This window comes from Vespa mandarinia, chromosome 3 (assembly GCF_050613455.1).
Source record: "Vespa mandarinia isolate Hongniang chromosome 3, ASM5061345v1, whole genome shotgun sequence".
In the NCBI taxonomy this organism is placed as follows: domain Eukaryota; kingdom Metazoa; phylum Arthropoda; class Insecta; order Hymenoptera; family Vespidae; genus Vespa; species Vespa mandarinia.
Window position 1 is genome coordinate 2900646 of NC_140812.1, and position 24355 is coordinate 2925000.

General features: G+C 38.5%; 1 protein-coding gene across 10 annotated transcripts in view; it reads right to left on the bottom strand.

Annotated features, from left to right (window-relative positions):
- The window catches only part of LOC118448736 (protein trachealess-like), an 85853-nt gene that overhangs the window by 5679 nt on the left and 55819 nt on the right, over window positions 1–24355 (bottom strand). For 6 of the 10 annotated variants that reach the window (XM_035882350.2, XM_035882348.2, XM_035882356.2 and 3 more), the window contains 3 exons: window positions 6723–6961; window positions 1269–1345; window positions 1079–1168 (listed from right to left, as the gene is read on the bottom strand). In XM_035882350.2, coding sequence (XP_035738243.1) covers window positions 1079–1168; window positions 1269–1345; window positions 6723–6961 — 406 coding nt within the window. Of the gene's footprint in view, window positions 1–1078; window positions 1169–1268; window positions 1346–6722; window positions 6962–7105; window positions 7132–12715; window positions 13526–24355 lie in introns of those variants that run through there. The other 4 variants (XM_035882353.2, XM_035882351.2, XM_035882352.2 and 1 more) reach the window with 4 other exon arrangements.

Consider the following 24355-nt stretch of genomic DNA (forward strand, 5'->3'; position numbering starts at 1 on the left):
CGTTATTCGTTACTAGCCTTTACTATTCGCCATTTTTGATACTCCCTTTTATAAAGACCATTATATATATAAGTACATTTGCGGGTCCAGGACACAGATGCGTCGTGGTATCGCATTCGATAAGCCACCCTTGAAATAGACATCTTTCCAAGTCGAACATTTTGGTAGACATCGGGCTAGTTTTCTGCTAGAGTCGGAAGTAATGAAAAAGGAAGACATAAAGAAAGGTTCGGTCTTCTTGATGGCGGCAGCCATGTTTTTAGCTGCCACCGGTTTCCCGAATCCTCGAAACACCCTATTGATTGCTCCGCGAGAGTCTCTCGTAGAATCGAGCTGGTACACCGGTCACCTCCCTCACCTACCCCCGCCATATCCCTCTTTCTCGCCTTCCCTCTTCTCCTCTTTCTCCTCCTCCTCCTCTTTGGTTCTCTCTCTTGCAATGGCTCCCTCTTGCTGTTCCGACTCTCTCTCTCTCTCTCTCTCTCTCTCTCTCTCTCTCTCTCTCTTCCCCATCCACTCTACTACTACCTTCACGAGCTCGGGGCATTAGGAATGGCGAACACGCCGCCGTGCAGAGGCTACGTGAGCCGCATGCGACCACCTCCGCCTCCATCCACCCATCCTTCCCTCGTCTATGTCATGCCTGGTGCCAACCAGTATGGCCGCCAACTCATACAACCTTCTCCTCTTTTCCCCCTTGACCTCTCCTCCTTATCCTTTTCTTCCACGCTATCAACTTTTCTCTCTCTTTCTCTCTCTCTCTCTTTCTTTTTCTCTTTCTTCCTCTCTTTTCCTTTTTTTCGACAGTACTCTTTCCTTCTTCTTCCACCTCCATCCTGCAGGTACCATCATTTGCGTGTTTTCCCTCTTTATCCTCCTCGTCTTCGTCGTCTTTGGCTTTCCTTCGTCACTTCCATGCTACTATTTTTGCCTTTCCGCTAAGGTCTAACCATGTATGTATGTCTCTGTCTCTTTTTCTCTCTTTCACTACTCGCGAATTTTATATTCCTTTCTCTTTAACCCTATCTATCCCTTTTTACGCTACTTACAAATCTTTACGAGAAATATAAAAACTCACCTGCGAAAGACCTAGGTAGATCGACACGGTCTCGGATATGTACAGGAACCTTCCGTCCGCAGCGACCGCCATCGCGAAGCCATCCAATGACTGCAACAAATGTTTTAACATTTATTCTAGATCTATTCGTAGATACGTAATTATCATTGTCCATTTCGTTGCAACTAATTGTTACCATGTAAGTACGTACCTGTAATATATGTGTACCCTGATGTACCTCGAAATGATCTACTGCCGCGTTTGCTGCCGACCTCACGCGATTTGTACCTACGCAAAACGTTAAATCATGATAATGTAGGAAGATACACCGAACAGATCAAAAAAGACTATCAACGAGGATAAAATTGATTATTAAATGAATATCTTACATATCAATATATACTTTTTTTCATAATATACTATACTTTTATATAATATACATAATATATATAATATAACATACTTTTTTCTTTCTTTTTTTTTTTAAAGTTATCAATAAATTTATTATATTCCTTGTTTTATGGTAGATCTTATTCGTATCATAAAACATAATTGCAGACTTGATTATCTATATCCGAAACGAAAAAAATTGCTCGAATTGTTTAATATTTTATATTTTTTTCTTGACTTATAATATTATTATTCGCAAATAAAGGTATACAATGTAATACAAATAAAATGTTACGAACTATTTTCTTCAAAAACTATTATTACATCGAAAGAACATATCATTTTTTATTCATGAAATAGTTCTTATTCCTAGTAATTTATAAAACATCATAATTTTGCTTTCATCTGCAATAATAGAAAAAATAGTTCAAAACATTAAAATATTATTTTTGAATAACAATGTTTTTCTATTATTAATTAAATATAATATAATTCAGATAAGGAGTACAAAAGAATTCTTGGTGAAATTAAGATTATATATACATCATACAATGATCATCAAAAATGGATTCAATAAAGTCGTAGATGTAGATCGATTGACCATCGCGATGAAAGCCATCTTCAGTTTATTTGGGCTGGTGTGAGTCACATCCACCCCATCCGGTTTAACCATGCTGCCACGACCCCTTTTCGCCTTTCGTTTCCCCTCGTTTAACAAACAAGACGAGCTCCTTCTTACGGTAATAATAATCCTACCCTCCCTGGTTTCCCTTAATGAAAGACTTAGAAGACTCGATCAAACTCGTGCGCGAAACGCTTAATCTGGTAAGTCCATCGGGATGAGGCTGCCCGTCGGACTGACCTAACCTTACTTCGGGCTTTTCCGTCAACAAGTTAATTCCGATATTTCTCTAGCATATATGGACCATGTCTATGATAATCCAACCGGATTTCAGTATTGACGAACACCTTTGTTTTTTTCCACTCATCTTTTAATATCATTCAATCTATTCGAATGTTCATTGATCACAAAGGAATTATCATTTTTACAAAATTTCTAATAATCTACATTCTATGAAATAGAATAGTAAAAAGTTTTAATAATTAACGTTTAGAAAGTATATATTATACAACTCGATGAAAAATTAAAAGAAATTTTTATTAGAATATAATTTATTACAATTAAGTTCTTTCCTCTATCATATTTATCATCGTTTTTATTATTTTATAAGAGAAATGGAGGAGGTAAAAATTTTGTTAAAAAGAAAAGGAAAAAGATAACAGATGCTTATATAATAATATCTCTATATATCTTGAAAAAGCAATACTGCTTACGTCGGTTTAACTCACATTTATCACTTACTAATTTCGAAAGTTAACACTGGTTATACTGGAATCTACGTGTTTCGGTCGGACAGCTGACCCCTCCATAAATCTTTCCCCGTTGTCTCACCCCTGCCATTCTCCGTTATCACAATATTTTGATAAATATCTCATACACGTTCCGTATACTTTTCTCGCCTCGTAACTCGACGATATTTATTTGAAGAAAGTAGAAAAATATCGAAAGGGCGAAGCCCTTTCTATATTTCTATTTTCCTTTTTAGTTTCTTCTTTCGATCTTTGAGTTTATTAAAAAATTTATCATTTATCATTTATAGATAAAAATAAAAATGTATATTAATAAAAAATGCACTTATTAATAGACGATTAGAATAAAATTTAGATATACATATACACATATACACATATATATATATACATACATACATACATACGTGTGTGTGTGTGCGTGCGAGCGTGCGTACGCATATATATATATATATATATATATATATATATATATATAGATAGATATATATATATATATATATATATAGATATATATAGATATATATAGATATATATAGATATATAGTAGTTCGTATGAAATCTAAGTGAAGAAAATCAAATTGGGAGGAAAAGAAAATTTTTATGAGGCGTCGTGTCATAAGCGTCGGAATAACGCATAAAACGAAAAGAAAAGATTCGTAGGGTTTCCGAAATTCCGACTATCACCGGAGAAAAGGTACAGGGTGGGTGGCCGATAGTACCTAAGCGAGGAACATAACGTAACGCCATACCCTCTTTTGTTCGGGCTCCAGGGAGCAGGATTTAATGAAAAATGGCCGAATTTGTTACATTTCCCGGTAGTGATCCTCTATTTCTAAAGGGAATCGACGAGACGCATAAGGTCGTACGTGCTAAACGATAATTTACCCACTCTATACGTTATTTTTCCAGTTAACACTTGATGCATTCGATTTCAATAAATTGTCATTACATTTGATTAAAAACGTTTCTAATTGCACAACTTTTCCATCCCTTCATTTACTTTATCTATTTTTTTGATAAATATTTATGGAAGTCAATGAAACCTAAAATTTAATTCTGTAGATCGAGACTCGAAGTATCAGCATCTCACCCTTCGTCTGTATTACAATGAACTCAAGTAAAACAAATAAAACTATCGACGATTAAATCAACACAGCCATTAAAAAAATTTGTAATATCATAACATCAATTTTAATTCTTTATAACATCATATAACTTTGAATTCGTTCATAAATATATATTTATTTTTTCGTTTTTAATAAAATTAATTGCTAGTTCATATTATATTTGCTAAATATAAATTATACTTATAATATATACGTATAATATAGTTTAATTATACGTATAATATAGTTTATACTTTAAGTTTCAAGTAATATTATATTCTCTTTTTATATATTCTATCTCTAACTCTACTAGATTTAAAATCTAAGATCTAATTACTGTATCTAACCGAGTTGGTGATCAAAGTTAAACGGTACGAAAAAAAATATTTTTTTAGGTTGAACAAGAAGAACAGAATCAAGAGACAAGGAACAAAGGACAGATAAGAACAAAAGAGAAAGAGAAAGAGAGAGAAAGAGAGAGAGAGAGAGAGAGAAAGAGAAAGAGAAAGAAAGAGAGAAAGAGAGAGAGAGAGAGAGAGAAAGAGAAAGAGAAAGAAAGAGAGAAAGAGAGAGAGAGAGAGAGAGAGAGAGAAGAAAGAAAGAAAGAAAGAAGCATAAAACTAAATCGGCAGACGTGTCTAGAAATCTTTAACGCATTTTGCTTCGTTAAGTCGAGAGATCTTTTTTCAACGCTCTGCCATTGACATGCCCTCCGAGGGTGGAAACTCACGAAGGGTGTATACGAGTGAGTGAGTGAGTGAGTGAAAGAGAAAGAAGAAGAGAAAGAGAAAGAGAGAGAGACAGAGAGAGAGAGAGAGAGAGAGAGAGAGAAAGAGAGAGAGAGACAGAGGGAGACAGAGACAGAGACAGAGAGACCGCGAACTGGATTTAGTTTGACGAGAAGTTGTGGCAGCGATGCCCGAATGGCGCCTAACTCAATTTCGTTAGTTTAGTTACATTGGCGGCTGGTAACGCGAGGACCCCGCGTAGGGGATGCTGTGATTAGATTTCCATGTGGGTACGCACTACCTAAGCCTTTATACGTATCTACTAGGTACCCACTATCTATCGACATTACGTACTCTACAACTTCGTGTTTGGCACCCTCCCTCTTTTCTCTCTCTCTCTCTCTTACTGTTACCACCGAATTTGCCACCTCCAATATCGACCACAAATATTAACTCGACCTACTCTCTTAAACTACCGTCGATCGATCTCTCGTCCTCGATAATTTCTCTTTTCTTTCCTTTTTTCCTGTTATTTTTATACTAACAATAAGTTTTAAATGTCACGCCATGAATATTAAAATTTCATTGAAAAGCACTTGAAAATAACTAAATACTAGATATTTTTGTTTTAACTAACAAAACGGTCTTTTTTCTATTTTTTGTGAAATATTTTTAAATCGGAACACGAATATTGAAATAGATTTAACGTAAATATTTACGTAGATATTTTCTAGTCAAAATTTTCTTTTTTTTTCCTAGCTTCAATTTTTCCCATTTTTTTTATAACTATTAAGTTAATTCATAAATAGACGTTCTTTTATCGTTATATAATTTTTTACTTATGACATTTATTATTATTTAAATTCATCAAATTGTTCGTATATATCGCCATTACAAGTTCTCAATATATTTCATTGTTCTTATTAACATATTCATTTTATCTACCTTTTTAAAAAGTGAACATACTCCGTACCAAATCATTTCGGTGCTATCGAAACGATCCTTTCACGATATCAATTCAACTCTTCCTCCCCACTATTTCGTAGAATAAAGGGCAATCCTGCGTAAATTTTCATCGAAGTGTATAAAAGAAAGAGTCGCGTGTTCTCGAGGAAAAACGGTGCCGTAAGCAAGCTAGCAATAGATTCTGTCTCGAGATATCCTTTATAAGAGAAGTGACCGTGCGACCGGTAGAAGATTCGCAGATACATAGTAATAGAGAATTGTCGGCGATAATCGAACGATAACATCGCTCTTCGCTTTCCTTCATTTTCGTGGTTCATTTAACGAAAATGGAACCAATCTCGTTCCGATAAAACTGCACTTCGAAAATATACGAAATCTTTCGTTTTACCCTTCTTCTTCTCATCTTAATATTGTTTCGTTAATCAAGAGATCCTAAGATCCGCATGAATGTTATCTCCGAAGGAAACAAGAAAGAAAAAGAGAGATAAAAGAAAATAAAGATAGAAAGAAAGAAAAGAAGAGGGAAAGAGGAAGAAGAAAGGAACGTTGATTCTCGCTTGTGACACAGAAATCGAGTTAATCGAACGCTTCCCAGAACGATCCCTCGGCTGTCAGACTGTAGCAGACACGAGACACGTGTCCGCTACAAAGACGTGCTACGAAAAAGAAAGAAAGAGAGAAAGAAGAAAGAGAGAAAGAGAAAGAGAGAGAGAGAGAGAGAGAGAGACACTATCGTCTATAACAAAATTATGACGCGGTTGACTTCTTTTCCAAGTCGCGTCCCCGAAGAGAAATTTTCGCCATTCGATCAGAGTACCTACTAGCCCTTGCTTTCAATCCCCGTTAACTTTTAGTCGCTCGACCTATCCTAGATCGAGAACTGATCCATCAAAAAATATCAACGGCAGATACACTTTGTGGGTATCTAATCGACTATAAAGTATATACATGTGTCAAGAACAAGGATAAAATAACGAAATTTAAAAATCTCTTCCTCTCTTTCTCTCTCTCTCTCTCTCTCTCTCTCTTTATCTTTCTTTCTCTTTTTCTTTTTTTTTATTTCGTAATTTAGGATTTACCGAGGTCAAACTATTCGCCTACCTTTCACAGTTTTGTTAGGTGGTGGTCCATCACGACTCCATGGAGGATCACCATGACCCGAGAAGTCTCGGAGTTTGAGGTAAGAGATGGTAAGCCTTATAATGGAGGCTTTGTCCAGTTGAGAGGTAATGGCCGCCGGCAAAGGTAACATCTTCGCTAGCTCGTAGAACTCAAAGTTCTCCTTACCCCGTCTCGATCTCGCTGCGTCTCGGCTTTTCTCTTTACGCAGTTCCAAGATACTGTAATCAGAAAGGAATGTTCTCAGTCGACTACCTAGCATTCGATTAATCGACTTAAACTAAGCAACGTTAAACATTTTTTAAACGTTCAGATTTTTTCTCCTTTTTATTTTTGATTTCTTTTTCTTTTTCCATATATAACACCTAAAGATCATTTTTTTGAAAAAGATTTAAGGTCTTCTGTTGTCGTCATCCTCGTCATTGTTATTTTTCATATTGTTTTTCTTTTTTTTCTTTTTTACGTAAACCATGATGTACCAGCGACCGAACTCTCAAAGAGAAATAGGTAACGAAGAAGAGGCGTGGCAAGTACAGGGATGTCACGGTGATACGGCAATACGCGGTAAAGCGGCTACCGCTTAAGCAGCATACATTATTCAAGCGCTATCAAGCCCGTGTTTGCTGACAAGCCAGTGAATGTGGTCGAGTGAATACCACTGTAACGTAACCACGCCCCGTAGACTGCCCCTTGATACCGATTTTACGTTTAAACCGTCCAATGAACGATCTCTACGTGGAAACGATCAATCGTCTTTTTCGTTGCTTAAAGAGATTTATTAAAAGTACTCCCGAAGAAATACTCTTCTATGTTCACGGTACGTTTACCGGTAAGGACTAATCCGAGAAAAACTAAAGCGACGCAATTAAATGTGCCGTCTCAACTTAAGAAGGGTTGAAAACGAGATGGGCTTTTTATTAGACCGCTATTGCGCTTAACGACTGTAAAATGACAATCCTTCTCCCCCCGTTCTCTTTGAAAACCCCAGTAAAGAAGAGAAAGGGGCGAGGAGGGGAATGTGCAAATACCGCCAACCTGTGGTAACCTATTATTTTCATCTTTGTCGCGGGAGTCAAAGGTCGTAAAAAGTCTGCTCGAGTAAGGGTAAGTTTCCTTCGGTGCGAGCCATTGGCTCCGCGGGAATCTTGTTTTTTGATTTTATAAACGCACTCCAACTCCCTCGAGTTCTACGGACCAGATGAAAACTTTTTTCCCAAAGGGATAATATTAATATCCAATTTATATCTAAATTTACCAAAAACAGTCATCATAGAACGATGAAACAGTTTTTAGATTCGTACAATGGTTACTTTTCTTCTCAGCGATGCTCTTTTATTTACCAATTTTTTTAAAAAGAACGACCCTGGCAACGGTACATGGATCAAAGAGCGATTACACGAATCACCTTTCGTTGCTGATTGTGCAAAGATAAAAGGATTGGGACGGTGGCTTTGGGGTGGTGGGTAGCAAGACCGTTCCTATTTCGTCCCTTCGTTTTCTTACGATCCTTCACGAGTTAGGTCCATCTCCCCAGAGGTACGATACGAGTAGGCAGAAAGAACTGTAGCTGGTTCGAAGCTGCTATTGCTGGTGCTGATGGTATATAGCTGGTGTTGCCTTCGCACGAACGAGCCGCACACTGTACGAGTTGGTGGTGACTGCAGACGTGTGAAAATAAAATTACGCCCAACTTTCGGCCAAATTGGTTGAAATTGGGCGGCAGTCGAGCACAAGGCCCTACCGGGAGTCCCTCGGGGTAAAGAAATAGAAGTCTCTCGCGGAACCGATCGCTCTCTCCACCTTTCTTCTTTTCTTTCTTTTTCGGACCCTCTTTCTCCCTTCTTACATCCCCCATGCTTTTTTCTCTTTTCTACCCTTCTTGCAACGTGTTCTAACATCTACTTAGGCCTGCTAAGAGATACGATGGGTCAAGTCAACAACGACTACTACGATGCAAGAGTGTCAAGTGGCTGGCATTAATAATTCTTAGTCCAATGAGACGACGAGATTAGAGGTGATGTCAGTGGTTACTTTTACATTTTTCTGTTTCTTTTCCTTTGATCTTACCATCCGATTCCCTTTCTTCGACTCAATCGCTTCGTCCCACTTGTTTTCATAAAAGCCGCACATGAAAGAAAGAGCATTGAGCTCGCGGAAATTATAATGCGCATCGTGGCACCAGCTCGTCGACTAATTCAATTAAACAATTCATTTGCCGCTCTGGAGCACCACCTGAGGGCATGTCCCATTCCGTCCGTGGCTTCGTGCCGTGGCTCCGTGTGGACGACTTTCTGTGTTAGTCGATATGGAGGCAGAAACGTGAGTTGGAGAAGGACCAAAGCTGCCTTGCCTTGCCTTCCCACCCTGTTCCCTCGAGAGTCGTAGTCTCGCGCTACAATACAATGCTCCTAATGTTACGGGCTCCAGTTTCGACATAATTTTCTTTCGCGGCCGCCCTTTCGGCTATCAGACGCCTAAGCTTTTGTAGCACTTTGACAAAAAGAAACGTCATTTCCGGTGACCGCCCGATAACGAGAGAAATGTATACTGGGATGAAAAGCAACCAACCACCCTCTTACTAAACCACCCTCTACGGAATTCTGAACAAAAGTCCAAAAATATGTTGAAAACAAATAAATGTCTATGTGATGTGGTAGTTGATATATGACAAAAGAAAAAACAGAAAGAGCAAAAAAAAAAAAGAAAAAGAAGAAACAAATTTTGTGTTTCGCCGACAACGTCGATTTTCCGGAAAAAATATTTCCCTTTTTCGATATGCGGACGCATTGCTAGAGATGGACACCACACTAGTCATAACGATATATATATATTTTTATAAACCCGTCGTATCGAACTGTCCGCACCTATATTTCAAATTCAGCTTTCATTCCGCTTTATGAATAATTCATGATACGTTTCTTCCTTCAAATGGACCAAAGTATGGCCTACGGTTTGATTCATGACACAACGGTTGACGATCGTGTCGAGGCTTAAGAAGTCTCTATCAAAGAGAAAACGTAGCCTTCTGCCCGTTACATCGTCGGATTGCATAAGCTGCTTGCAAATCTCCTACATAATTTATTACTCGAATCGAATGAGCAGAAAGAAAAGCTTCCTTACTAGCCCTCTTATCCGATAGTTGTAATTATTACAATTGTAAAGAAAGAGAAAGAGAACTCGATCATTTGGTCTATCCCCCGCTCCTTTAAAACTTAACACAATTTCGAAGACACCGAAAATATTTTCTGAAAAACGAACTAGAGAATCTGAATGAACTCTAGGACGTTTTCTCTAGACACGAAGCTATTCAAAACTACATCCGCTGATAAAAATCACGTAGGTATATGCTTACGATTACGCTGCAACGAGGAATAGAGGAAGGAAGACATGGCGGCACGAAGGACAGAGAATAGTCGTCGACAGGGATATATGTATATACATACATACGGGGTGAAAGGAGAGAGGGCGGGTGGGAGGGAAGGAGGAAGAGAGAGAGAAAAAGAGATAGGTAGGGAAAAAGATGAAAGAAAGATCGAAAGAGAGAGGTAAAAGAAGAGAAAGGAAAAGAGAGAGGGATAGAGTGGAAGGGAAGTTGCTTCTTGATGACGCGCAGATAAGGGAGGGTTTAAAGTCTACGTGATGAGTTTCTCGATGTGTCCGAGCGGAGGTCGAGCCTGAGAACTTTTGGTAAACGCACTACTCCAGCACGAACAAGTCGCAGTTTTGTTCGAAAGAGACTTCCTTTACATCTCGGTTGTCGCGAAAGGTCAACGTTCATGATAGTACAATGTACAAACATGCTACGTAGAGAGTTAGAAGCTTTTCATCGATTTCCGGCGCTACGTCTTGAAAAAACACTCCAAGACTCATTCTCGTGATCTTGGAAGGGTTCTTCTTAGGACTTTAATAAGGGACAAAGTTTTCGATGGAAGTAGCTACCTCGGAAATCCGATGAGCTTAATCCACCAAGGTGGTCTCGTCCAACTTTTAACCCAATAAGGCAAATGAGATACCTGCTATTTCAATTTGGGTAAAAATCTTCCCTCAACTTGGCCCCATTTTAACCGTTTGATCTTTTCCTCTTAAAGAAATCGATTCCGCAAATCGTCCCATTTTTTTTACGTTTTATCGAAATTTTCGGAAAATTATTACCGAACGAAACAGACAATTCTACGATACGGTATTAAGGCTATGTGCTCGGAGTTGGAAGAAACCAGAGGTCTTCCAAGGGTCTCACGTGCACGTCTCGTATCCGGACATTCTCATGTCTTAACTTCCGGGAACGTGAGCCAGGCAACGCACCAACTACCACGGCGACACCTTCTCCCAATGGCTTGACTCGTACACCTAACTGCGGTCACTGATCTTCACCTCGCCATTCTATCATTCAATGACTACCTTCCTTATTCTATTCATTATTGTTAACGATTTAATATTTTATAGAACTATTTTCTGCTTTCAGAATTTCATTTTATGTTTTTAGTTTAATATTTAATTTTATTTACTATTACCTAAGTAATTAAAAAATTAACATCTTTCAAACTGACTTTGTGTCGTTCCTGTATTATTAATTACATATTATTCTTTGCGACTTAAAATAGTTCATTTTATTGAATTATTATTTCATTCTACTTTACCAATAAGATAATTCGTAAAATTTATGTTTATAAACGATCATTGCTTTATCAGTCTATTCCATTCGCTACCCTACTCACATTTATATTCGCAACTTAATATAGTCTATCTTTTACAATAAGTCTCTTTATTCCAAGAGTTTTGCTTGACTCTATACGTTACTCCGCTCATATTTATATTCACAACTTAAAATAGCCTATCCTTTACAATAATTTTCTTTATCTTACTTTGCATTATCAAGAATCTTGCTTGATCAACACTTTCTCAATCAATGATTCCATTCGTTAGACTATTAATCTTCATATAATCATGAAATAACATGTTCTTTTTTTAGAATGATTTGTTTCATTCTATTCCTTTGCAAAAAAGTCTAGGCAATATATCAAGTATATAAAAAAGATTAAGAAAACACCCTCACGGTAGAGTCCGAACGATGGAGGCTAGTTAGTAGAAGATCGTAGAAAAGAAGGAGCTAGAAAAGAAGAAAGAGGTAAAGGTAACGTCGTTGACGGCTCCCCGGGTTGCTTCGTCAGCATCAGCGTTCTTCCGATCGCATCGGGTTTACTGCCGTGGCGTGACGTACTCATCTGCACCATCGGTTTACCACCCTCACGCCTTATATCCACTGCCGTCACCGTCACCGGCACGACCAACGTCGTCTCGCCACCACCGCCACCGCCTCCACCATCGGCAGCCCTACCGCTACCCATCACCATTACCATTATCCACTCACTGTGACAGAGCTCTCGTGGGACTCTAGATACCCCCGACGTACTATCACGTTCTTTCGCCTGATTTCATAGGGGCCGCAAAAATTGTCGATTTCGAAGACGAAAAAGGTTTGCCAGCGTACTACCTGCGTAATTCGACGTTCGTCGAATCCCTACATTTTTACAGGATTAGCAGTGCGCGATTTATTCCGATAGTTTGAACAAACAATCCCTACGGGATATTATTGTCATCCTGGTCTTTCTTAATCGTTAAGTTTTTCATTATTTCTAAAATGGATATGAATAGTTTAATTGATTCTAATTTTCATTATGATAAATATTTAATCGTCGATGATCATCGTTCGCTAATTTATCCTTTACGTCATACGAGGAAAGCTCGTATTTGTCTCTTAATATCGTACATTCTCTAACATATAAGATCTACGTAGGAATCACTTTGCAAAGAACTAATCGTTGGTCACTGAAATTTAAAACATTCGCAGTCGACTTGCCGAGCGTTCCTTGTAACGAGTAACGTTGCGGTGACTCTCCGATAAAATAAACGCAAGATTCTAACAATAAGCACTAAGCGTAGATATTAAAGAAATAAGTATAAGAGAAACAACATGCCCTGGCTCGAGGAGAGGACCCTGACTCTGTTTGTACGGGACACAGAGGTCCGCCGGTACGAACCAGGAGTGCGTGAATGCGGGGTTGATGTTGAGCGCCCCGGCAGCCCCCTGATGGGGTCCACCGACCCCGACACCGACCCCGACCGGACTTTGCCGCTGAAAGCTTCCATAATCCATGGCCACCTGATAGGGCAACATCTCCTCTCTGAAGCACCTTCCACTTTCTTCTATACTTTCACGCGACGATTAGCAAGCACACTAACAATCCAACGAACACAATTCAATCCAAAAATTATTCACTGTCCACTTTTAGCAAAAAATGTATCTACGTATTTTTATGGATCACTTATTTGTCCACGAAAAACCAATGTATTTTCAAGGTCGTCGTCATCATTGACGTATCTTTTAGGGTCGATTACCCTCGCGATCACGGAGTCCCATGCTCGCAAGAACGAGCGAGGACTCGTCGGAAGAAGTAACGAAAACGAAGAAGACGAGAAGGGTCACGAAGAAGGAGCGGAGCAACGCGACACGTTCGAAGGGCTGCGTCACGAAGCGCCGAGTACTCGAATCGCGCGCGATGCGCGACGCGCGCGCGACCGGACAAAGTCCCCGAATCGGTGCTCCCCTTAAGAGAGTGAGAGAGTGAGAAATAGAGAGAGAGAGAGAGAGAGAGAGAGATAGAGAGAAAGAGATAGAGAGAAAAAGAGAGAGAGAGTAGGAGGGCGAGAGGGGAGAGAGAGAAAGAGAGAGAGAAAGAAAAAGAAAAGAAGACGGAGATAGGGGTTTAGTGGAGGGGATAGCAGTAACGCGACGGCTCGTGACCGGACGGGAGACCAGACGGGACTGTACCGTCTCGTTGACGAGACGTCGAGAAGGAAGGAGGACGAGACGCTTTTCGCCCACGCTCGCGCACGCGAAGCTCCCAGAAGATGAGAAAGAGAGAGAGAGAGGGCAAGATAGAAAGAAAGAGAGTGGGAGAAGCCGAGTCGTCCGCGAGTAGGCGGGATACGCCACGCCCATTCGACACGCCCATCGCGAGAAATGCTACTCACAGAAGGACCGCCCAACATCGAACGAATGCGACTCAACAAAAAGGAATCTTTCCCTCTCTTGCGAGCCACTCTCAGCTCCTTCGGTAGCCTCTACAATGCTCCGCCCATTTCACCTAACGACGTTTCCTGGCTGGTTAATATCCTTCTCACTGGACGCCCCGTAGATCCTCCGATGGACCAACATCCCTCTCTTCCTCTTCTAAACTCCTAAGGAAAAAGACAGCCACGTGCATTCAGCTTTCTACCAGATTCTTTCACTTTCCTTACTCGTCCAGTTCTTCTTTTTCCCGCGGTACAGGTATCTACGGCGTAGATACCTTTGCATGCATCATAGTACATACCTTCGAGAGTAGGATTATGAAGTTGTCAGGCGTCATCGCCGATGGAATCATCGAATTCTACCCGCCATCTCTCAAAATAATCTTCGCGGTGTGATGCGTAGGTGCGGCTAGACCAGCCCTCAAACCCCTTTCTCCTCGTTCCCATTTCAATCTCCAATACCATTCATGCGTTTTGATGTAACCATCTCGGAAGGAGGTGGGGAGTATGTGCGAGGGAAGGAGAGAGAGAGAAAGAGAGAGAGAGAAAGAGAGAGAAAGCGTACGTGCGTCCGAGGTAGACACTGTCTCTGTCTCTTTCTATTGCACACACACACACATGCTCATACACACCACTCACCAACTACGTACAAGCTCATAAACAAAACGGCCGCGTTTTATTGGAATGTCAAAGCGGGAATATTGGTATTCTTCGCGAGGACTCCCCAAAATATGTACGTCCGAGGGCTGCATGCTAATGGCCGACGACGAGGGAGCTCACGAGGCGAGTATCGGTCTCTCTTCTCGCATCCGGTTGTCAGCACCGGCCGTTAGATCGCTGGCGCCACGGTGGTTGACAACCACTTCAACGACTAGCCTCACCTCCATTCTTACTTCTATTCGCTCGTACCACGATCCAACTATTCTTTGTCTATTTTCTTTTTTTTCTATGTCACCATAGCACGGTTACTCGCAAATCGATTCGATATTAAATTATTGATTCAATTTTTTATCTTAAAGAAATTCTTCTAACTTCTTCCTGTGACATTCCAGAATAATATACTAATTCGACGAGTGCCTCTCAAAAATAGATAATTCTAATCTTTCTTCGATCTCATGGCGAAAGTTTACTCATTGTATCGAACATATGATGCCTGCTAACGTTAATTGTTAGGAATAACTTTCCACGACATGTTTGTTTCACAATCCGTTGATTTCTCACGTTTGATGAGTTGCGATGATTAGATTCTTTCATGCAAACCACGCGATTCGAACGATCTTAAAATAGTTGCAATAGCTATTGGCTGTAACTATCGACACTTTGTAACACAGCGAAAACGATCGGAGAAAAGCAATTAGATATCTATGGGAGAAAGAGATCGAAACGGATCTGCAAATTGGCACAGTAGTCGAGCACACGCTAGTCTTTGGACTTACATAGCCGTCTCCAATATTTATAAGAGGTCGACCGTCCCAAAATGTTCCCTTGGGAGAGGTAGGGAGCTCGCAGCAGTGTTGCTTTATCTGCCTGCAGGCTTCGTCCTGGAGGATTTTCAATGACTATTAAGCACGAGGAAACAGCTGATCGTATCGATCGATTATATTTCTCTCTCTCTCTCTCTCTCTCTCTCTCTCTCTCTTTCTTTCTGTCTCGCTTTCGTCGATGAATATAGGTCAGATTAAAATAAATTCATCCAATTAAAAATATTTTATACGAAAATCATAATGACATCCATTACGATAAATGAACACGACAATAATAAAAAAAATAACATTTTATCATTTTCGCAAAAAAATAAGAAAGAAAAGATCGTTTTTATCTATTAGAAACATCGCAATTTGTTCGAGTACCCTAATAAATCATTACGGTATCGTTTACAAAAGACAACGTATGCTTAGTTTGATTTAGTATGTTTAGTTGATAGAACCAACTAAAGGTTGGGTGTCTCTCGAAGCAAACAATCCTTATGAGTTGGTAAAATTCTATTAGAGGAAGCTTTGATTAAGATATTAAAGGGTACGTGTCGGGTATTCGAGCGAGTATTAGGTACTCGGTGTACGTAGCAGTAGTGATACGTAACCTAATTGTCGTAATCCGATCCTCTATGCTAATGTAGGAAGAAGAGAAAGAGAGATAGAGAGAAAGAGAGAAAGAGAAAGAGAAAGACGGACAGACAGGCTTCAGCCTAGGCGAGACAATGTTTAACCTGCGCACTGGCAGGGTGTATTGTTATTTTAATAGGCATTACTTGATTTTAAAGTTCACTGAATGCCAGTGTGTTCTTGAAGGGGGATTTGATTGCTCCGACGATAGGGTCGAACCCTGTTATTTCTTTCCCCAATCCCTACTTTCTCCGGCACTAGTCGTCTGTTCTCGTCACTCGGACCTACGTACGCTACTCGAAGCGTTCATGCGATCGAATCCTGACTTCCTACGAGCGTAACGTTTTCTCATGGAAACATTCCTCTGTTCGCTTTTCTTCTTTGCTTTTGTTTGATAAAAAAAGGAAAAGAAAAGGAAAAAAAAACAAAAATAAAAAAAAGGAAATAAACAAAAAAAAAAAAGAAAATGAAATTAACCAAAACTGGTGAATTAATCGTGAAAGAAGGTCCAGGAGGTCGTTCATGGACTTGCATGCCGCTTCATTTGCCACAAAGGGGATGAAATAGAGCGAAGTAGGGTGGGTTAGAACTAACTAAACTTCGCTCTGGTAAATAGAGTCTAATCAACTGCGGGATTCAGCCTATCGGCACAGATTTCGGCCTCGAAATGGCCTCGATTGTACTGTCTTAATATTCCTATCTTGCTACGTCTGTCTGTGTATATATGTATGCGTGAATGTGTATAAAGAAGTTGTAAGTACGTATATGTAAGAATGGTCGCTTTCACCATGAGCTTCGTTTTTCGTCGAGCAAAGAGGAACTTTGTAGGATCGATTGACCCGACAGAATTTTCGTATCGAATTTTTTAACAATAAATCTTATCGAATTTACGTAAAATGAAGGCTGCTTTGTAAGGGATTTAGTATAGTACGTAGTTACGTGGCAGGCGTATTTTTAATCGAGGAGCCTGATCATTCGTCTTCGACGAATGCTTACGTCCACGGATCACGGGTGAACGACCAAGGTGCGACTTGGCATTTCAATTAGGTAGAATTTTCTGTTCGACTACGGAAAGAAATAATCTTGTTGTTTAACTCGATGGAAAAGTTTTTCTTTTTTTTTTTTTTCGAAGAAAGCGATCGCAGGTATGCCAGTTGTACGTTCCACTTCGATATTTCGTGTCACCTACATATTTTATTTATATTCATTTATGAAAGAAGACTCTCTTTAAAATACAACGAATTTCTATGTAACAACTTATTTATTTATTTTCTTTTTTATTATCATTTTAATGAAACGGATTTGTGAAATTTTATCAGAAAATTATAATCATGACATTTTTTTTTAAATTATTATGATGATATATGAAGTGAGGATTATTGAATAAAGCTAAGATTTCATGATCCCGAAATGAAATAATATTTGAAGGTATCATTTTTTGTTTCTATAAAAAAAGACATAAATTGTAAAGATAAATAGATAGATAGACGGAGTATAAGAGAGAGAGAGAGAAAGAGAGAGAGAGAGAAAGAAAGAGAGAGAGAGAGAGAGAGAGAGAGAGAGAGACAAAGAGAGAGACAGAAAGAGAGAGAGAGAGAGAGACAGGAACGAAGCTAGTAGTCCAGACAAATAGTCGTTTGAACGAGAACACGACCGCACCCCGTCGTTGTCGAAACGAGGTTAAGCCAATCGGCTTCTTCGGAGACGAACGAGGCTCCCAAAGAATAATTAAGTAACGACGAAGGGTGTTCCTCGCGTAGTACGACGACCACTTTGCTCGTGCGAGCTAGAGAATTTCTTTCTGTGCTCACGTTCTTTTGTTCCCTCTGCGTTAAAGAAAGAAGAAAAAAAAGTCACAATATCGCTTCCTAACTATACGAGTCACGCTGCTTATCTCACTCCCTTTTTTACCGTAGGACCATAATTGAAAAAGAAACGCAATTACGTAGGAGACGCGTTAACGATCGAGGAGGACCAATATCTAGAAGGGGAAAAAAAAGAAAAAAACTAGACTATAGTTCGACGACACTTTTTTTTAGCATGTATATCATAGAATACGTGACAACTCCTGATCGATGATCGTACAGAATTATGTAAGTAGTATGACTTCATCTAATCGATGTAACGTTTACGATATATTACGAACGTTTCTAATTTATCACGCCTTTGTTATTATTTATAAGAACATTTCGTTGAGAGAACTCTACAGATATTTATCTATTTTGAGAAAATGGAGGGAGGTCACCTAATAATCGCCGACAATAAACGCGAATCGCACTTGATTATTATGACTGTTCGACTCCTTTCTGCCCTAGCCCTCAAATAACTTCGTTTCTCGTTAGTAGCCAGAGCAACCCTTAGTAGCTCAGGGACGGTGAGTAAGACGGAAGGGAGGATATTCGAAGGGTAGGAGAGACAACGTTTCCGTTTTTCAGGCCGAAGGTCGTCGTGAGGAGGGTGAATGACTGGGATGCAATTTGAAAAATTACAGGAGCCGCATACGTTCCTCTCTTTTTCTTTTTCTTTTTCTTTTATCACCGTTAACCCTCATATTTTCACAACGTATCTTTGCATTCCTCGCAGTTTAAGCTCGAGGCTAAACTCTTACAAGATGTGAAATCCGTCACGTGCGTCTCCCACGTTGCTTATGATTCTGTTTTTTTAAGAGGAAATCTTCTATTATAATTTTTTGTGAAAACGAAGAAGAAGAAATAGGAAAAGAAGAAGACGAAAAAGTAGGAAAAAACAAGAAAAAGACGACAAGTTTCTTAAATCGAGAAAATACTCTTACAGGTTATTCGAACGCGAAAAGAAAGCCCTTGCTAAACTGGCAGGTCCTCCTAGTAAGGACAACAACAATACTAAAAAAAAAAAAAAAAATAAATAGAAAAGAAGAAAAGAAAGGGACGAGACACGCTTCTCGAGCGAGACACTTGTTTCGAGAGGTCGATAAAATCTCTAAGCTCGGCCCTACTTCTCACTCTATCGTTTTCCTTTTTCTTCAAATGTTTTCTTTTACGTTACCTTTTACGAGAAAGAAACTAACATTTCTAAAAAGACGATGTATCATACGATTATATTGACACAACAAATCATAGATCTTCTTAGTAATATATCGATCGAATAAAGGTTTGCATGTGCATATCCTGTCGATTCGTAACGGATAATCGATAGAGACAGATGATCGGTATCTGTAGAAGAGAAGAGACTCGTAGGGGTTTAGCACGTTGCTATTTAGGAGACACGTGCAGCAGCCAAGTTAGCCACTTGTTCCGAAGTCTCGATCGCAATCTCTGTCTGGCTTTCTCACTCGTTCTCTTTCTGATACATCGGAGTCGGTACGTGTTTGCCGGAAATTCTCGATTACGTGGAGGAAGAGGATCGGTTTATTACGAGCACGTGGGACGGGTTCTCACGTGCACGTAACGCGGTAGGTAATACGTGTATCCACAAAGAGAGAGAGAGAGAGAGAGAGAGAGAGAGAGAGAGGGTGTCTCGGTAGTCCGTAAGATAGGGTCTCATTATTGTAGGTAGAGTGCTCCTAAATTGCCGCTCTAGGCTGGGGTCGCGAGACCGAAGCTTTGCCTTTTCCTACGACTCTGAGTTCTCGTGGACCAATTAACTTTCAATTAGAGAATGGAGATAACTCTTATCGCGTCCGCGAGGGCGGATTTTATGGGCTCTTCTTTACCCGATGCCCGACGTTTATGTCCGCGCTGATGCATGGCCATGGAAAGGGTTAGATACGGATCACTATATTCATAAAAGCGATAACATATCCGATCGAAGGAGGGACTGATTAGCGTGCTTGGACAACCGAACTCTGTCACGAGTCGAAGAACTTGTTTCTAAATTATCTTACATTTAAGTATTAAACTGGGACTAAGAAAGTTATAATTTTCTTATACCTAATTCGTTGAAATATTACTTAGATATAATTGTACGATCAATTAAATTTTTCGAACTATAAGTAATTACTTAAAGATTATATTAAGATCGAGATAGTATCGATAATAATTGCGTATTTGTTCAATATCACAAATAAAGTTACGTATTGATTAATTTACACAATTATGTGAAAATGAATAATTTAAATATGAAATATTTATATTCAGGAAAAAGATCGCGCATCAATGAAACGAATTTATTAAAATTAATAATGTATTGTAATGTAAATATATATATATTTATGACATAACAAATAATATTTATTGTCATAAAGTTATCATTGATATCTTTACTAATAATTATTTTATGGTTGTTTCACCATGAGTTAAGGTAAAATTGTTAAGGACGCTTTGGTTGGTCTAACGAAAGAGGGAAAATCTATATGTATGATTATGAGGACGGAGTTATCACCGAGACTCAAGTAGGGACGAGCCCGCAGCCAAGTCCATATTTGTGTATTACGCTCACGTGCAACGATACAATAAGGAATCCTTCGTATCGGGGGACGCATGCTAAGTACTACTAGCAACTTGCAGCCCGTGCAGCCGGCCGCGATTGTTTTCTTCGTACTCTCTTCGTACTCTCTTCTAATCGTGCCGGCCGACGCAATCCACCAACATCTTTTTCTTCTTCTTCTTCCTATTCTTTTTCATTTACCCTCTCGATCTCTTCATTTTCCTTCTTTAACTTACTGATCGAATTTAATAATTTGAGATTTTATAATTAAAAATATTTGTTTTGAATCTTGCATACCTTTTCTTTTTTCTTTTGTCATTTCGAATTAAGAGTAATTGTTTAACATTGTTTAATATTGTTTTGAAATATTTTATATATGTGTATATATTTTGTGTATCGCTGTATATAATTTTTATTAAATTTAAGTTTTATTATAGATATATGATTAAGCTGGCAATTATGAAAGTGGTAACTAAATTATGTTAATAAGTGAACTTCTGCATTTTATTTAACTCGAAATAAATAAGAAACTTTATTTTTCTAAATTTTTAACTTGTTCCATTTTTTACTTTTACTTTTCGTAACTATTAATATAATTACCTGTATAATTATATAATTTGTTTACATATATGCTTTATATATAAAATAATAATAATAATGTGTGTGTTTGTGCATGTATATAATGTATATAGCTATATATATATATATATATACATACATATATACATACATATTATATTATATTTAAATGGGGTACTTAATTAGCAGAGAAATCAATCTTGCTATACTTTATCGATGCGACGGTCTTCCTTTCGTCGTACCAAGAGTATAAAAAATGTTTAACGGAAGTGTTGGTATCTCGGCAATAATTAGCTATGTAACGTATACAGGGCGAAAACGATTATACCCCTGCGGTGCTATTTTTAAATTATTACGTTTATCGTTCTCGCTCCCGTTGTAGGCAACTCAACGAGCCGCTTGGGCTCTGCGAGAGGTGATCTTTCTTCCGTTGAAAATAACGGAACGAACCCAAGCTCGCAAGAGAGAGAGAGAGAGAGAGAGAGAGAGAGAGAGAGAGAGAGAGAGAGAGAGAGAGAGAGAGAGAGAGAGAGAGGGAGGGAGAAAGAGGGAGGAAGAGAGAGGGAGAGAGAAATGCAGATGACACTAAGATAATTATTAAATTATTATTTTTGCGGGGGATATCAGGAACGTCGTCGTAACTAACCCGCTGTCGGAAGAAGACTACTACCACGGTAACTTTTCTTTTTTTAAAGGTACAATCTACGATTTCGAGGGTTGGAGATCGGCCAAGAATTCGTATTTAAGATCTCGTAATATCGATTTGGTCGACTATTTCAAATTTACTACGGGCACAAATTTTTATCTCAGTAAAATTTCAATTATTTCTATCTTCGTTGAACGTCTTGTGTTCGTCGATTTGATGAACTATTTATTTAACGGCGAATTTATTAGGAAGAAAAAAAATTTTAGGTTTATTTCAGGAAATTTCAATTCTCTCAAATTTACTGCCCGTAAAAATTTCTATTTCAGCAAAATTACGATTTTTTCTTATCTCTGATAAATGTTTCATGTTCATCGATATAATCAACTATTTAGCTAATAACAAATTTATTATGAAAAAAAAAAAGAAATAAATGTTATGTATATTCCAGGAAATTTCAATTCTTTTATTTAAATAATATCTTTTATTACAAATACAAATTTCTATCTCAGAAAAATTTCAATTTTTCCTATGTCCAATAAACGTCTTGTGTCAGTCGACTTAATCAACTATTTATCTAAGAACAATTTATTACGAAGAAAAAAGAAATTGTAAGTACATTCCAGGAAATTGCAATTTTTACTATGTCCCAATAAACGTTTCGTTTCGTTTAGTCGTAAATTGTCTTCAGAATTTTTCCCGCCAATCTCCTATAAAAAATTGAAGAAACAAGAACGAGTAGATTCAGTTTCTCATAAAAAATAGCGATGAGTTAACAGAGAGGTTATAAAATGCGAGGAACACGTAAAACATCGAGCGTGTCGAAGAATGTGATAATGCTTGTGTCGGTGATACGTCTTTTACGATGGTAGCTAGAGAAAATAATAAAAACTGCGATATGCTGCTAGGTGGCAAGAGTCACAAGAAACAAACCGGATATATATCACTGGATATATAGATAATATTTCAAATCTAATCTATGATATATCGGGGACCGTGAGTAACGCTTTTAGCTGCCATGAAATGCACGCATAATGCGCTTGATGCTCCTTGGTATGTAACTCCAAATTACAATTCCGTCGTTACGTTGATCATCGAAGCGTCCAACCGCAAACCGCAGCTCGCTTCGTGCCACGATTCGCGTTCAATACATTAATCCTTCGTTTCTCGATGAATACCCATGTACGAATTTGAAAGCAAGTTCTTTTTTGTTTTCTTTTCTTTTTCTTTGGAAATCTAATGATTTTTTTCTTCTTTTTACATTCCAAGTTAAAAATACGAGTAACTCTAGCCGTTCTTTTTATTGCCAACGATCTTTGATGAGTTTATTATCTACCATCGACAGTTTCGGAATGGTAGAACTGCTTACAAGAAATCATTGCGAGAGAGAGGGGAAACCGAAAAAGAAGAAAAAAAAAAACAATGTTATTCCACTTGCAAGGTATGAGAAGATCCTTCCTAAATCTACGGTTCGATCTTGATCTTTGCAGACGGGCGCTCGTTGTAGGGCAACATAACGGTAAGTTCAGTCCAGCAATATATTATACCGATCTAACGTCTCTGTTAGTGTTATACCTGTAAGATCAAAACCGAGATTCGGCTAACTCCCACCCCATTCTGTAAAACAATATCAAGGGTGCGTTCGTGTAACGGTATTTTCTATACCCTCTGATATCATCTTCTTTTTATAGAAAACCAAACCAAATCAATTTTTTTTTATGTATGAAAACTTCTTATCATAAAGAGAATAGTATAACAAAAGATAGATAGAGAGAGAGAGAGAGAGAGAGAGAGAGAAAGAGAGAGAGAGAGAGAGAGAGAGAGAAAGACAGAGAGAGAGAGAGAGAGAGAAAGAAAGAAAAAGAAAAAATATTTGAAAAAGATATTCGTGCGAAGATTTTATACAAGACAATTGTTCCATAAAACGTTCGTCTTTTATCAAGAAAAAAATTTGTTCGATAAAAAAGACAATTTAAGTCAGCTGCCAACTTAAAAGAGCGACGACTCGTGTCTCGAAATTGGCCTTTCCTCCTATCTTCCTCGTATCTTTACCTGGCACCCCATTGCATAATCATGTCTTATAGGATCTAACACGTTTACGATCGTTTCATTTGCGTGCAACACCAGTTCGGAAGTCGAAAGATATTTTTTGTGAAAGAAAGTGAAAGGATTCCAGTTTAGATCTTCATCTACCAGGACCGTAACCATAATTTTCACGTTTTACTAGAGAAAAACAAAAGAAAATAAAGAAAGAAAAAAGAAAAATAGAATGAAAGAAAAAAAAATGAAGCCAAGTAACCAAATTCACAGTTCACAGTTCAAATCTTTATGCATACGTAGAATAGAAATATTGTCCTAATAAAAATAAAGAAAAAGAAAAAAAATAAAAGAGAGAAAAAAATTTTGAATTTAAAAGGACAGTAGTCCGTCCGTTGCTTGGTCTTAGTCTCAAGCAAGAGCAATATGTAACCGTAGTAGGAGTATATTTATCATGTAAGCAAGCAATTTAGGCTCGATCATTTTTCACGAGCCGCGTCGACTTTAGATCCTAGCAGTAAGTTGAGAGGGTGTTATTGGCCAGCGGGTGAACACCAAACGGACATCCCCTCCGAAGGCCTTCTCTCTGACTGATGGTTTTTGCCCTTTGCCAAGGCAGATACTTCGCGACACTGCATCCGTACGTGACACTCGGCTTTCGTTCCTTTGCACTTTATATGCTGATGAACCCGACAAGATTCGTACCTTATCTCTACTTTGCATTTTCAACTACGTCGAACGAGATGGACGATGATAGAAAGATCATGACGGCGCATCTT